Below are 17,645 nucleotides of genomic sequence, written 5' to 3' on the forward strand. Positions count from 1 at the left end.
CATCTTTACCTCCATTCACACCTTCTCTCCATCTTTACCTCCATCCACACCTTCTCTCTATCTTAACCTCCGTTCTCATCTTCTCCCCACCTTTACCTCCATCCACACCTTCTCTCCATCTTTACCTCCATCCACACCGTCTTTCCATCTTTACCTCCATCCACACCTTCTCTCCATTTTTACCTCCATCCACACCTTCTCTCCATCTTTACCTCCATCCACACCCTCTCTCCATCTTTACCTCCATCCACACCTTCTCTCTATCTTAACCTCCGTTCTCATCTTCTCCCCACCTTTACCTCCATCCACACCTTCTCTCTATCTTAACCTCCATCCACACCTTCTCTCCATTTTTACCTCCATCCACACCTTCTCTCTATCTTAACCTCCGTTCTCATCTTCTCCCCACCTTTACCTCCATCCACACCTTCTCTCTATCTTAACCTCCATCCACACCTTCTCTCCATTTTTACCTCCATCCACACCTTCTCTCCATTTTTACCTCCATCCACACCTTCTCTCCATCTTTACCTCCATTCACACCTTCTCTCCATCTTTACCTCCATCCACACCTTCTCTCTATCTTAACCTCCGTTCTCATCTTCTCCCCACCTTTACCTCCATCCACACCTTCTCTCCATCTTTACCTCCATCCACACCGTCTTTCCATCTTTACCTCCATCCACACCTTCTCTCCATTTTTACCTCCATCCACACCTTCTCTCCATCTTTACCTCCATCCACACCCTCTCTCCATCTTTACCTCCATCCACACCTTCTCTCTATCTTAACCTCCGTTCTCATCTTCTCTCCATCTTTACTTCCATCCACACCTTCTCTCTATCTTAACCTCCGTTCTCATCTTCTCCCCACCTTTACCTCCATCTACACCTTCTCTCCATCATTACCTCCGTCCACACCGTCTTTCCATCTTTACCTCCATCCACACCTTCTCTCCATTTTTACCTCCATCCATACCTTCTCTCCATCTTTACCTCCATTCACACCTTCTCTCCATCTTTACCTCCATCCACACCTTCTCTCTATCTTAACCTCCGTTCTCATCTTCTCTCCATCTTTACCTCCTTTCACACCTTCTCTCCATCTTTACCTCCATCCACACCTTCTCTCCATCTTTACCTCCATCCACACCTTATTTCTATCTTAACCTCCGTTCTCATCTTCTTTCCATCTTTACCTCCATCCACACCGTCTTTCCATCTTTACCTCCATCCACACCTTCTCTCCATCTTTACCTCCATCCATACCTTCTCTCCATCTTTACCTCCATCCACACCTTCTCTCTATCTTAACCTCCGTTCTCATCTTCTCTCCATCTTTACCTCCTTTCACACCTTCTCTCCATCTTTACCTCCTTTCACACTTTCTCTCCATCTTTACCTCCATCCACACCTTCTCTCCATCTTTACCTCCATCCACACCTTATTTCTATCTTAACCTCCGTTCTCATCTTCTTTCCATCTTTACCTCCATCTACACCTTCTCTCCATCTTTACCTCCATCCACACTTTCTCTCCATCCACACCTTCTCTCCATCTTTACCTCCATCCACACCTTCTCTCCATCTTAACCTCCGTTCTCATCTTCTCTCCATCTTTACCTCCATTCACACCTTCTCTCCATCTTTACCTCCATCCACACCTTCTCTCCATCTTTACTTCCATCCACACCTTCTCTCCATCTTAACCTCCATCCACACCTTCTCTCCATCTTTACCTCCATCCACACCTTCTCTCCATCTTTACCTCCATCCACACCTTCTCTCCATCTTTACCTCCATCCACACCTTCTCTCTATCTTTACTTCCATCCACACCTTCTCTCCATCTTTACCTCCGTCCACACCTTCTCTCCATCTTTACCTCCATCCACACCGTCTCTCCATTTTTACTTCCATCCACACCTTCTCTCTATCTTAACCTCCATCCACACCTTCTCTCCATTTTTACCTCCATCCACACCTTCTCTCTATCTTAACCTCCGTTCTCATCTTCTCCCCACCTTTACCTCCATCCACACCTTCTCTCTATCTTAACCTCCATCCACACCTTCTCTCCATTTTTACCTCCATCCACACCTTCTCTCCATTTTTACCTCCATCCACACCTTCTCTCCATCTTTACCTCCATTCACACCTTCTCTCCATCTTTACCTCCATCCACACCTTCTCTCTATCTTAACCTCCGTTCTCATCTTCTCCCCACCTTTACCTCCATCCACACCTTCTCTCCATCTTTACCTCCATCCACACCGTCTTTCCATCTTTACCTCCATCCACACCTTCTCTCCATTTTTACCTCCATCCACACCTTCTCTCCATCTTTACCTCCATCCACACCCTCTCTCCATCTTTACCTCCATCCACACCTTCTCTCTATCTTAACCTCCGTTCTCATCTTCTCCCCACCTTTACCTCCATCCACACCTTCTCTCTATCTTAACCTCCATCCACACCTTCTCTCCATTTTTACCTCCATCCACACCTTCTCTCTATCTTAACCTCCGTTCTCATCTTCTCCCCACCTTTACCTCCATCCACACCTTCTCTCTATCTTAACCTCCATCCACACCTTCTCTCCATTTTTACCTCCATCCACACCTTCTCTCCATTTTTACCTCCATCCACACCTTCTCTCCATCTTTACCTCCATTCACACCTTCTCTCCATCTTTACCTCCATCCACACCTTCTCTCTATCTTAACCTCCGTTCTCATCTTCTCCCCACCTTTACCTCCATCCACACCTTCTCTCCATCTTTACCTCCATCCACACCGTCTTTCCATCTTTACCTCCATCCACACCTTCTCTCCATTTTTACCTCCATCCACACCTTCTCTCCATCTTTACCTCCATCCACACCCTCTCTCCATCTTTACCTCCATCCACACCTTCTCTCTATCTTAACCTCCGTTCTCATCTTCTCTCCATCTTTACTTCCATCCACACCTTCTCTCTATCTTAACCTCCGTTCTCATCTTCTCCCCACCTTTACCTCCATCTACACCTTCTCTCCATCTTTACCTCCGTCCACACCGTCTTTCCATCTTTACCTCCATCCACACCTTCTCTTCATCTTTACCTCCATCCACACCTTCTTTCTATCTTAACCTCCGTTCTCATCTTCTCTCCATCTTTACCTCCATCTACACCTTCTCTCCATCTTTACCTCCATCCACACCGTCTTTCCATCTTTACCTCCATCCACACCTTCTCTCCATCTTTACCTCCATCCACACCTTCTCTCCATCTTTACCTCCATTCACACCTCCTCTCCATCTTTACCTCCATCCACACCTTCTCTCTATCTATACCTCCATCCACACTTTCTCTCCATCTTTACCTCCATTCACACCTTCCCTCTATCTTTACCTCCATCCACACCTTCTCTCCATCTTTACCTCCATTCACACCTTCTCTCCATCTTTACCTCCATCCACACCTTCTCTCCTTCTTTACCTCCATCCACCCCTCCTTTCCATCTTTACCTCCATCCACACCTTCTCTCCATCTTTACCTCCATTCACACCTTCTCTCCATCTTTACCTCCATCCACACCTTCTCTCTATCTTTACCTCCATCCACACTTTCTCTCCATCTTTACCTCCATTCACACCTTCCCTCTATCTTTACCTCCATCCACAACTTCTTTCCATCTTTACCTCCATCCACACCTTCTCTCCTTCTTTACCTCCATCCACCCCTCCTTTCCATCTTTACCTCCATCCACACCTTCTCTCCATCTTTACCTCCATCCACACTTTCTCTCATCTTTACCTCCATCCACACCTTCTCTCCATCTTAACCTCCGTTCTCATCTTCTCTCCATCTTTACCTCCATTCACACCTTCTCTCCATCTTTACCTCCATCCACACCTTCTCTCCATCTTTACTTCCATCCACACCTTCTCTTCATCTTTACCTCCATCCACACCTTCTTTCTATCTTAACCTCTGTTCTCATCTTCTCTCCATCTTTACCTCCATCCACACCTTCTCTTCATCTTTACCTCCATCCACACCTTCTTTCTATCTTAACCTCCGTTCTCATCTTCTCTCCATCTTTACCTCCATCTACACCTTCTCTCCATCTTTACCTCCATCCACACCGTCTTTCCATCTTTACCTCCATCCACACCTTCTCTCCATCTTTACCTCCATCCACACCTTCTCTCCATCTTTACCTCCATTCACACCTTCTCTCCATCTTTACCTCCATCCACACCTTCTCTCTATCTATACCTCCATCCACACTTTCTCTCCATCTTTACCTCCATTCACACCTTCCCTCTATCTTTACCTCCATCAACACCTTCTCTCCATCTTTACCTCCATCCACACCTTCTCTCCATCTTTACCTCCATCCACCCCTCCTTTCCATCTTTACCTCCATCCACACTTTCTCTCCATCTTTACCTCCATTCACACCTTCCCTCTATCTTTACCTCCATCCACAACTTCTTTCCATCTTTACCTCCATCCACACCTTCTCTCCTTCTTTACCTCCATCCACCCCTCCTTTCCATCTTTACCTCCATCCACACCTTCTCTCCATCTTTACCTCCATCCACACCTTCTCTCCATCTTTACTTCCATCCACACTTTCTCTCTATCTTAACCTCTGTTCTCATCTTCTCTCCATCTTTACCTCCACCCACACCTTCTCTCCATCTTTACCTCCATCCACACCTTCTCTCCATCTTTACCTCCATCCACACCTTCTCTCTATCTTTACTTCCATCCACACCTTCTCTCCATCTTTACCTCCATCCACACCGTCTCTCCATTTTTACTTCCATCCACACCTTCTCTCCATCTTTACCTCCATCCACACCCTCTCTCCATCTTTACCTCCTTCCACACCGTCTTTCCATCTTTACCTCCATCCACACCTTCTCTCTATCTTAACCTCCGTTCTCATCTTCTCTCCATCTTTATCTTTATCCACATCTTCTCTCCACCTTTACCTTCATCCACACCTTCTCTCCATCTTTACTTCCATCCACACCTTCTCTCTATCTTAACCTCCGTTCTCATCTTCTCCCCACCTTTACCTCCATCTACACGTTCTCTCCATCTTTACCTCCATCCACACCGTCTTTCCATCTTTACCTCCATCCACACCTTCTCTCCATTTTTACCTCCATCCACACCTTCTCTCCATCTTTACCTCCATTCACACCTTCTCTCCATCTTTACCTCCATCCACACCTTCTCTCTATCTTAACCTCCGTTCTCATCTTCTCTCCATCTTTACCTCCTTTCACACCTTCTCTCCATCTTTACCTCCTTTCACACCTTCTCTCCATCTTTACCTCCATCCACACCTTCTCTCCATCTTTACCTCCATCCACACCTTATTTCTATCTTAACCTCCGTTCTCATCTTCTCTCCATCTTTACCTCCATCTACACCTTCTCTCCATCTTTACCTCCATCCACACCTTCTCTCTATCTTTACTTCCATCCACACCTTCTCTCCATCTTTACCTCCATCCACACCTTCTCTCCATCTTTACCTCCATCCACACCTTCTCTCCATCTTTACCTCCATCCACACCTTCTCTCTATCTTTACTTACATCCACACCGTCTTTCCATCTTTACCTCCATCCACACCTTCTCTCTATCTTAACCTCCGTTCTCATCTTCTCTCCATCTTTACTTCCATCCACACCTTCTCTCTATCTTAACCTCCGTTCTCATCTTCTCCCCACCTTTACCTCCATCTACACCTTCTCTCCATCTTTACCTCCATCCACACCGTCTTTCCATCTTTACCTCCATCCACACCTTCTCTCTATCTTTACTTACATCCACACCGTCTTTCCATCTTTACCTCCATCCACACCTTCTCTCTATCTTAACCTCCGTTCTCATCTTCTCTCCATCTTTACTTCCATCCACACCTTCTCTCTATCTTAACCTCCGTTCTCATCTTCTCCCCACCTTTACCTCCATCTACACCTTCTCTCCATCTTTACCTCCATCTACACCTTCTCTCCATCTTTACCTCCATCCACACCGTCTTTCCATCTTTACCTCCATCCTTACCTTCTCTCCATTTTTACCTCCATCCACACCTTCTCTCCATCTTTACCTCCATTCACACCTTCTCTCCATCTTTACTTCCATCCACACCTTCTCTCCATCTTTACCTCCTTTCACACCTTCTCTCCATCTTTACCTCCATCCACACCTTCTCTCCATCTTTACCTCCATCCACACCTTATTTCTATCTTAACCTCCGTTCTCATCTTCTTTCCATCTTTACCTCCATCTACACCTTCTCTCCATCTTTACCTCCATCCACACTTTCTCTCCATCCACACCTTCTCTCCATCTTTACCTCCATCCACACCTTCTCTCATCTTTACCTCCATCCACACCTTCTCTCCATCTTAACCTCTGTTCTCATCTTCTCTCCATCTTTACCTCCATTCACACCTTCTCTCCATCTTTACCTCCATCCACACCTTCTCTCCATCTTTACCTCCATCCACACCTTCTCTTCATCTTTACCTCCATCCACACCTTCTCTCCATCTTAACCTCTGTTCTCATCTTCTCTCCATCTTTACCTCCATCCACACCTTCTCTCCATCTTTACCTCCATCCACACCTTCTCTCCATCTTTACTTCCATCCACACCTTCTCTTCATCTTTACCTCCATCCACACCTTCTTTCTATCTTAACCTCCGTTCTCATCTTCTCTCCATCTTTACCTCCATCTACACCTTCTCTCCATCTTTACCTCCATCCACACCGTCTTTCCATCTTTACCTCCATCCACACCTTCTCTCCATCTTTACCTCCATCCACACCTTCTCTCCATCTTTACCTCCATTCACACCTCCTCTCCATCTTTACCTCCATCCACACCTTCTCTCTATCTATACCTCCATCCACACTTTCTCTCCATCTTTACCTCCATTCACACCTTCTCTCCATCTTTACCTCCATCCACACCTTCTCTCCTTCTTTACCTCCATCCACACCTTCTCTCCATCTTTACCTCCATTCACACCTCCTCTCCATCTTTACCTCCATCCACACCTTCTCTCCATCTTTACCTCCATCCACACCTTCTCTCCATCTTTACCTCCATTCACACCTCCTCTCCATCTTTACCTCCATCCACACCTTCTCTCTATCTATACCTCCATCCACACTTTCTCTCCATCTTTACCTCCATTCACACCTTCTCTCCATCTTTACCTCCATCCACACCTTCTCTCCATCTTTACCTCCATTCACACCTCCTCTCCATCTTTACCTCCATCCACACCTTCTCTCTATCTATACCTCCATCCACACTTTCTCTCCATCTTTACCTCCATCCACACCTTCTCTCCATCTTTACCTCCATTCACACCTTCTCTCCATCTTTACCTCCATCCACACCTTCTCTCTATCTTTACCTCCATCCACACTTTCTCTCCATCTTTACCTCCATTCACACCTTCCCTCTATCTTTACCTCCATCCACAACTTCTTTCCATCTTTACCTCCATCCACACCTTCTCTCCTTCTTTACCTCCATCCACCCCTCCTTTCCATCTTTACCTCCATCCACACCTTCTCTCCATCTTTACCTCCATCCACACCTTCTCTCCATCTTTACTTCCATCCACACTTTCTCTCCATCTTAACCTCTGTTCTCATCTTCTCTCCATCTTTACCTCCATCCACACCTTCTCTCCATCTTTACCTCCATCCACACCTTCTCTCCATCTTTACCTCCATCCACACCTTCTCTCTATCTTTACTTCCATCCACACCTTCTCTCCATCTTTACCTCCATCCACACCGTCTTTCCATCTTTACCTCCATCCACACCTTCTCTCCATTTTTACCTCCATCCACACCTTTTCTCCATCTTTACCTCCATTCACACCTTCTCTCCATCTTTACCTCCATCCACACCTTCTCTCTATCTTAACCTCCGTTCTCATCTTCTCTCCATCTTTACCTCCTTTCACACCTTCTCTCCATCTTTACCTCCTTTCACACCTTCTCTCCATCTTTACCTCCATCCACACCTTCTCTCCATCTTTACCTCCATCCACACCTTATTTCTATCTTAACCTCCGTTCTCATCTTCTCTCCATCTTTACCTCCATCTACACCTTCTCTCCATCTTTACCTCCATCCACACCTTCTCTCTATCTTTACTTCCATCCACACCTTCTCTCCATCTTTACCTCCATCCACACCTTCTCTCCATCTTTACCTCCATCCACACCTTCTCTCCATCTTTACCTCCATCCACACCTTCTCTCTATCTTTACTTCCATCCACACCGTCTTTCCATCTTTACCTCCATCCACACCTTCTCTCTATCTTAACCTCCGTTCTCATCTTCTCTCCATCTTTACTTCCATCCACACCTTCTCTCTATCTTAACCTCCATCCACACCTTCTCTCTATCTTAACCTCCGTTCTCATCTTCTCTCCATCTTTACCTCCATCTACACCTTCTCTCCATCTTTACCTCCATCCACACCTTCTCTCTATCTTTACTTCCATCCACACCTTCTCTCCATCTTTACCTCCATCCACACCTTCTCTCCATCTTTACCTCCATCCACACCTTCTCTCCATCTTTACCTCCATCCACACCTTCTCTCTATCTTTACTTCCATCCACACCGTCTTTCCATCTTTACCTCCATCCACACCTTCTCTCTATCTTAACCTCCGTTCTCATCTTCTCTCCATCTTTATCTTTATCCACATCTTCTCTCCACCTTTACCTTCATCCACACCTTCTCTCCATCTTTACTTCCATCCACACCTTCTCTCTATCTTAACCTCCGTTCTCATCTTCTCCCCACCTTTACCTCCATCCACACCTTCTCTCCATCTTTACCTCCATCCACACCTTCTCTCTATCTTTACTTCCATCCACACCGTCTTTCCATCTTTACCTCCATCCACACCTTCTCTCTATCTTAACCTCCGTTCTCATCTTCTCTCCATCTTTATCTTTATCCACATCTTCTCTCCACCTTTACCTTCATCCACACCTTCTCTCCATCTTTACTTCCATCCACACCTTCTTTCTATCTTAACCTCCGTTCTCATCTTCTCTCCATCTTTACCTCCATCTACACCTTCTCTCCATCTTTACCTCCATCCACACCGTCTTTCCATCTTTACCTCCATCCACACCTTCTCTCCATCTTTACCTCCATCCACACCTTCTCTCCATCTTTACCTCCATTCACACCTCCTCTCCATCTTTACCTCCATCCACACCTTCTCTCTATCTATACCTCCATCCACACTTTCTCTCCATCTTTACCTCCATTCACACCTTCCCTCTATCTTTACCTCCATCCACACCTTCTCTCCATCTTTACCTCCATCCACACCTTCTCTCCTTCTTTACCTCCATCCACCCCTCCTTTCCATCTTTACCTCCATCCACACCTTCTCTCCATCTTTACCTCCATTCACACCTTCTCTCCATCTTTACCTCCATCCACACCTTCTCTCTATCTTTACCTCCATCCACACTTTCTCTCCATCTTTACCTCCATTCACACCTTCCCTCTATCTTTACCTCCATCCACAACTTCTTTCCATCTTTACCTCCATCCACACCTTCTCTCCTTCTTTACCTCCATCCACCCCTCCTTTCCATCTTTACCTCCATCCACACCTTCTCTCCATCTTTACCTCCATCCACACTTTCTCTCATCTTTACCTCCATCCACACCTTCTCTCCATCTTAACCTCCGTTCTCATCTTCTCTCCATCTTTACCTCCATTCACACCTTCTCTCCATCTTTACCTCCATCCACACCTTCTCTCCATCTTTACTTCCATCCACACCTTCTCTTCATCTTTACCTCCATCCACACCTTCTTTCTATCTTAACCTCTGTTCTCATCTTCTCTCCATCTTTACCTCCATCCACACCTTCTCTTCATCTTTACCTCCATCCACACCTTCTTTCTATCTTAACCTCCGTTCTCATCTTCTCTCCATCTTTACCTCCATCTACACCTTCTCTCCATCTTTACCTCCATCCACACCGTCTTTCCATCTTTACCTCCATCCACACCTTCTCTCCATCTTTACCTCCATCCACACCTTCTCTCCATCTTTACCTCCATTCACACCTTCTCTCCATCTTTACCTCCATCCACACCTTCTCTCTATCTATACCTCCATCCACACTTTCTCTCCATCTTTACCTCCATTCACACCTTCCCTCTATCTTTACCTCCATCAACACCTTCTCTCCATCTTTACCTCCATCCACACCTTCTCTCCATCTTTACCTCCATCCACCCCTCCTTTCCATCTTTACCTCCATCCACACTTTCTCTCCATCTTTACCTCCATTCACACCTTCCCTCTATCTTTACCTCCATCCACAACTTCTTTCCATCTTTACCTCCATCCACACCTTCTCTCCTTCTTTACCTCCATCCACCCCTCCTTTCCATCTTTACCTCCATCCACACCTTCTCTCCATCTTTACCTCCATCCACACCTTCTCTCCATCTTTACTTCCATCCACACTTTCTCTCTATCTTAACCTCTGTTCTCATCTTCTCTCCATCTTTACCTCCACCCACACCTTCTCTCCATCTTTACCTCCATCCACACCTTCTCTCCATCTTTACCTCCATCCACACCTTCTCTCTATCTTTACTTCCATCCACACCTTCTCTCCATCTTTACCTCCATCCACACCGTCTCTCCATTTTTACTTCCATCCACACCTTCTCTCCATCTTTACCTCCATCCACACCCTCTCTCCATCTTTACCTCCTTCCACACCGTCTTTCCATCTTTACCTCCATCCACACCTTCTCTCTATCTTAACCTCCGTTCTCATCTTCTCTCCATCTTTATCTTTATCCACATCTTCTCTCCACCTTTACCTTCATCCACACCTTCTCTCCATCTTTACTTCCATCCACACCTTCTCTCTATCTTAACCTCCGTTCTCATCTTCTCCCCACCTTTACCTCCATCTACACGTTCTCTCCATCTTTACCTCCATCCACACCGTCTTTCCATCTTTACCTCCATCCACACCTTCTCTCCATTTTTACCTCCATCCACACCTTCTCTCCATCTTTACCTCCATTCACACCTTCTCTCCATCTTTACCTCCATCCACACCTTCTCTCTATCTTAACCTCCGTTCTCATCTTCTCTCCATCTTTACCTCCTTTCACACCTTCTCTCCATCTTTACCTCCTTTCACACCTTCTCTCCATCTTTACCTCCATCCACACCTTCTCTCCATCTTTACCTCCATCCACACCTTATTTCTATCTTAACCTCCGTTCTCATCTTCTCTCCATCTTTACCTCCATCTACACCTTCTCTCCATCTTTACCTCCATCCACACCTTCTCTCTATCTTTACTTCCATCCACACCTTCTCTCCATCTTTACCTCCATCCACACCTTCTCTCCATCTTTACCTCCATCCACACCTTCTCTCCATCTTTACCTCCATCCACACCTTGTCTCTATCTTTACTTACATCCACACCGTCTTTCCATCTTTACCTCCATCCACACCTTCTCTCTATCTTAACCTCCGTTCTCATCTTCTCTCCATCTTTACTTCCATCCACACCTTCTCTCTATCTTAACCTCCGTTCTCATCTTCTCCCCACCTTTACCTCCATCTACACCTTCTCTCCATCTTTACCTCCATCCACACCGTCTTTCCATCTTTACCTCCATCCACACCTTCTCTCTATCTTTACTTACATCCACACCGTCTTTCCATCTTTACCTCCATCCACACCTTCTCTCTATCTTAACCTCCGTTCTCATCTTCTCTCCATCTTTACTTCCATCCACACCTTCTCTCTATCTTAACCTCCGTTCTCATCTTCTCCCCACCTTTACCTCCATCTACACCTTCTCTCCATCTTTACCTCCATCTACACCTTCTCTCCATCTTTACCTCCATCCACACCGTCTTTCCATCTTTACCTCCATCCTTACCTTCTCTCCATTTTTACCTCCATCCACACCTTCTCTCCATCTTTACCTCCATTCACACCTTCTCTCCATCTTTACTTCCATCCACACCTTCTCTCCATCTTTACCTCCTTTCACACCTTCTCTCCATCTTTACCTCCATCCACACCTTCTCTCCATCTTTACCTCCATCCACACATTATTTCTATCTTAACCTCCGTTCTCATCTTCTTTCCATCTTTACCTCCATCTACACCTTCTCTCCATCTTTACCTCCATCCACACTTTCTCTCCATCCACACCTTCTCTCCATCTTTACCTCCATCCACACCTTCTCTCATCTTTACCTCCATCCACACCTTCTCTCCATCTTAACCTCTGTTCTCATCTTCTCTCCATCTTTACCTCCATTCACACCTTCTCTCCATCTTTACCTCCATCCACACCTTCTCTCCATCTTTACCTCCATCCACACCTTCTCTTCATCTTTACCTCCATCCACACCTTCTCTCCATCTTAACCTCTGTTCTCATCTTCTCTCCATCTTTACCTCCATCCACACCTTCTCTCCATCTTTACCTCCATCCACACCTTCTCTCCATCTTTACTTCCATCCACACCTTCTCTTCATCTTTACCTCCATCCACACCTTCTTTCTATCTTAACCTCCGTTCTCATCTTCTCTCCATCTTTACCTCCATCTACACCTTCTCTCCATCTTTACCTCCATCCACACCGTCTTTCCATCTTTACCTCCATCCACACCTTCTCTCCATCTTTACCTCCATCCACACCTTCTCTCCATCTTTACCTCCATTCACACCTCCTCTCCATCTTTACCTCCATCCACACCTTCTCTCTATCTATACCTCCATCCACACTTTCTCTCCATCTTTACCTCCATTCACACCTTCTCTCCATCTTTACCTCCATCCACACCTTCTCTCCTTCTTTACCTCCATCCACACCTTCTCTCCATCTTTACCTCCATTCACACCTCCTCTCCATCTTTACCTCCATCCACACCTTCTCTCCATCTTTACCTCCATCCACACCTTCTCTCCATCTTTACCTCCATTCACACCTCCTCTCCATCTTTACCTCCATCCACACCTTCTCTCTATCTATACCTCCATCCACACTTTCTCTCCATCTTTACCTCCATTCACACCTTCTCTCCATCTTTACCTCCATCCACACCTTCTCTCCATCTTTACCTCCATTCACACCTCCTCTCCATCTTTACCTCCATCCACACCTTCTCTCTATCTATACCTCCATCCACACTTTCTCTCCATCTTTACCTCCATCCACACCTTCTCTCCATCTTTACCTCCATTCACACCTTCTCTCCATCTTTACCTCCATCCACACCTTCTCTCTATCTTTACCTCCATCCACACTTTCTCTCCATCTTTACCTCCATTCACACCTTCCCTCTATCTTTACCTCCATCCACAACTTCTTTCCATCTTTACCTCCATCCACACCTTCTCTCCTTCTTTACCTCCATCCACCCCTCCTTTCCATCTTTACCTCCATCCACACCTTCTCTCCATCTTTACCTCCATCCACACCTTCTCTCCATCTTTACTTCCATCCACACTTTCTCTCCATCTTAACCTCTGTTCTCATCTTCTCTCCATCTTTACCTCCATCCACACCTTCTCTCCATCTTTACCTCCATCCACACCTTCTCTCCATCTTTACCTCCATCCACACCTTCTCTCTATCTTTACTTCCATCCACACCTTCTCTCCATCTTTACCTCCATCCACACCGTCTTTCCATCTTTACCTCCATCCACACCTTCTCTCCATGTTTACCTCCATCCACACCTTCTCTCCATCTTTACCTCCATTCACACCTTCTCTCCATCTTTACCTCCATCCACACCTTCTCTCTATCTTAACCTCCGTTCTCATCTTCTCTCCATCTTTACCTCCTTTCACACCTTCTCTCCATCTTTACCTCCTTTCACACCTTCTCTCCATCTTTACCTCCATCCACACCTTCTCTCCATCTTTACCTCCATCCACACCTTATTTCTATCTTAACCTCCGTTCTCATCTTCTCTCCATCTTTACCTCCATCTACACCTTCTCTCCATCTTTACCTCCATCCACACCTTCTCTCTATCTTTACTTCCATCCACACCTTCTCTCCATCTTTACCTCCATCCACACCTTCTCTCCATCTTTACCTCCATCCACACCTTCTCTCCATCTTTACCTCCATCCACACCTTCTCTCTATCTTTACTTCCATCCACACCGTCTTTCCATCTTTACCTCCATCCACACCTTCTCTCTATCTTAACCTCCGTTCTCATCTTCTCTCCATCTTTACTTCCATCCACACCTTCTCTCTATCTTAACCTCCATCCACACCTTCTCTCTATCTTAACCTCCGTTCTCATCTTCTCTCCATCTTTACCTCCATCTACACCTTCTCTCCATCTTTACCTCCATCCACACCTTCTCTCTATCTTTACTTCCATCCACACCTTCTCTCCATCTTTACCTCCATCCACACCTTCTTTCTATCTTAACCTCCGTTCTCATCTTCTCTCCATCTTTACCTCCATCTACACCTTCTCTCCATCTTTACCTCCATCCACACCGTCTTTCCATCTTTACCTCCATCCACACCTTCTCTCCATCTTTACCTCCATCCACACCTTCTCTCCATCTTTACCTCCATTCACACCTTCTCTCCATCTTTACCTCCATCCACACCTTCTCTCTATCTTTACCTCCATCCACACTTTCTCTCCATCTTTACCTCCATTCACACCTTCCCTCTATCTTTACCTCCATCCACACCTTCTCTCCATCTTTACCTCCATCCACACCTTCTCTCCTTCTTTACCTCCATCCACCCCTCCTTTCCATCTTTACCTCCATCCACACCTTCTCTCCATCTTTACCTCCATTCACACCTTCTCTCCATCTTTACCTCCATCCACACCTTCTCTCTATCTTTACCTCCATCCACACTTTCTCTCCATCTTTACTTCCATCCACCCCTCTTCTCCATCTTTACCTCCATCCACACCTTCTCTCATCTTTACCTCCATCCACACCTTCTCTCTATCTTTACCTCCATCCACTCCTTCTCTCCATCTTTACCTCCATCCACAACTTCTCTCCATCTTTACCTCCATCCACACCTTCTCTCCATCTTTACCTTGATCCACACCTTCTCTCCATCTTTACCTCCATCGACACCTTCCCTCCATCTTTACCTCCATCCACACCTTCTCTCCATTTTTACCTCCATCCACACCTTCTCTCCATCTTAACCTCCATCCACACCTTCTCTCCATCTTTACCTCCACCCACACCTTCTCTCCATCTTTACCTCCATCCACACCTTCTCTCTATCTTTACTTCCATCCACACCTTCTCTCCATCTTTACCTCCATCCACACCTTCTCTCCATCTTTACCTCAATCCACACCTTCTCTCCATTTCCTCCATCCACACCTTCTCTCCATCTTTACCTCCATCCACACCTTCTCTCCATTTCCTCCATCCACACCTTCTCTCCATCTTTACCTCCATCCACACCTTCTCTCCATCTTCACCTCCATCCACACCTTCCCCCCACGTTGTCTTCTGTTCACACGTGACATCACTTCCTGTGCAGAGCTTCCAGAGGTGTTCCTCCTCCAGAAGACGCCATCCTCTCCAGTCACCTGCATGGCGACAGGTTTCTACCCCGACTTAGCCGACCTGTTTTGGAGGAAAGACGGCGAGCAGATCTTCGAGGACGTGGAGCACGGAGAGCTGCTCCCCAACCACGACGGAACCTTCCAGATGTCGGTGGAGCTGAAAGTGGAGGTGACGGCCGAGGTGGAGGGCAAGTACGAATGTGTGTTCCAGCTGTCTGGCGTCAAGGAGGACCTGGTCACCAAGCTGGAGAGAAGAAGCATCCTGAGCAACGCAAGCCATGAAAGTGAGAAAGACACATTTAGTTGGAGATGTTTCCCATCACAAGTCCACCTGTCACCATTATTGATCCATGTCACCATGACAACGCTTGACGTCTGCATGCAAAGTAGTCATGAAGGTTTCCTCTTCATGCTTTGTCACTCCACTTGTGCTTTCTTGCTCTCCACAGACAACTGGAGCGTCGCCCTCGCTGCCACGGCGGCGGTCGTCGCTGTGGCGGCCGTCCTGGCGGCCATCATCATCGCCATGGTCAGGCGTCACAGAAACAGACAAGGTGAGGGACACCAATGTCCTCCGTCTTCTTCTTCTTCTTCTTCTTCTTCTCGGTCCAGGCCGTGAGTTGATGCTTTCATCCGGGCTGCATGTTTTAGTTGCCTTCCAGCCAAACACTCAAAGATCCACAGAGACAGAGCGCACACTCTCACATAGAAACACGTGAGGAAAAAGTCCATTTCACCTTGTTTCACTTTCATTTCAGCCCAGTACGATCCAGCTCGTAAGTAAAACATCTTTTCTTTGAGCCGCAAGAAACAAAGCCGTGGTGAAGCGTCACTCACATGGAGGTCTGATGTGGACCTTTGTTACAAGTTTAGCCTGAAAATCCCAACTTGAGCTGACTCCTTCACAATAAAAGACCCTCCTGTGAGCACACGCAATACAAAGTGTGGCATATCTCACGTTTGACATGAGTCCTCATGATGAGGATCAGCCAAATGAGACCTCAAGTGTGCTGACTCATCAAGAAGGTATCCTAGTCAGGAAGTAGAAGAGCAGCACTCTGCTTCTTCATGTTTCCAAGTCACACCTCAAAGATCTGATGTGAGTGACGAGGCACCTTCTGGATGTTCTTCCTTCACCGTTTGCGTTTGTCCCGCAGCTCGCCACGGCGGCGTGGAGCTCTCCGAGAAGGTGGCGGCTGAAGGCTGAGTAAGTCTGCACCTCCAAATGTTCTTGTGTGAAGATGATGTTCAACTTGCTTCTGTTGGGAATGTGCTGAGTCATCTTCTTCCTCCAGGAGGCTTTGTGCACTGGAACACAGAGAGATGTCTCCATCGCTGAGGGACGTCATGGAGATGTGCTTTGTTCTTCATCGCACTGCTCCTCACGCTATTCCATCTATTCTTCTTTGGCCGTTAAAATACTTTCAACATCAAACGTTGGTGGCTAGAAAATCATTCGGGGCTCACGTTTCATGGCCTTGACATCATGACGAGGATTTCTTCTTTCTTTGAATGGCCGCTGCTTATGATCAATATCACATTGTGTCACATCTCTGTCAATAAATCCGTTTGTTCTCCACTCGCCTCGCACTGCTTTCTTGGCGACCAGGAAGGCTCTCGCTCATAACAATGGTAGAAATAGCTCATTTTTATTTATCTTGTATTTTTTCATTCAACACTTAAATCCCTAGATCAGTTTCAGGTTTATCTGTCCATATCATATTATTTTTTTAATATTTTATGCCCTTTTTGTCAAAACCCTGTTTTGTTATGGCAAAACCACTAAATAATAATGTTTACTAAACGTAATTGCAATCTTAAATAGGTCAATAATTCATAAAAATGTTAAAAATGTATTTATTTTTTTACTTTCAACACTTAAGTCTCGATAAACTTCGGATCCATCCCTCGTTTCTGTGACGACCTGTCACGTCAGGTGTCACATGGTCTGTTTGCGTTTGTGTTTATCTCCTAGTCAGCGCTCTTATTTTGGT

General features: G+C 46.0%; 2 protein-coding genes across 2 annotated transcripts in view; both read left to right on the forward strand.

Annotated features, from left to right (window-relative positions):
- Positions 1-16,858, forward strand: part of LOC140678964 (uncharacterized) — a 20,783-nt gene extending 3,925 nt beyond the window's left edge. Inside the window, exons 2-4 of the mRNA XM_072913571.1 lie at positions 15,627-15,953; positions 16,101-16,205; positions 16,809-16,858. Of these exons, the coding sequence (XP_072769672.1) occupies positions 15,627-15,953; positions 16,101-16,205; positions 16,809-16,858 (482 nt within the window). The remainder of the gene's footprint in view (positions 1-15,626; positions 15,954-16,100; positions 16,206-16,808) is intronic.
- The window catches only part of LOC133609138 (class I histocompatibility antigen, F10 alpha chain-like), a 264,787-nt gene that overhangs the window by 4,811 nt on the left and 242,331 nt on the right, over positions 1-17,645 (forward strand). The gene's annotated exons all lie outside the window — the stretch shown is intronic.

The sequence above is a fragment of the Nerophis lumbriciformis genome, linkage group LG07 (genome assembly GCF_033978685.3).
Source record: "Nerophis lumbriciformis linkage group LG07, RoL_Nlum_v2.1, whole genome shotgun sequence".
In the NCBI taxonomy this organism is placed as follows: domain Eukaryota; kingdom Metazoa; phylum Chordata; class Actinopteri; order Syngnathiformes; family Syngnathidae; genus Nerophis; species Nerophis lumbriciformis.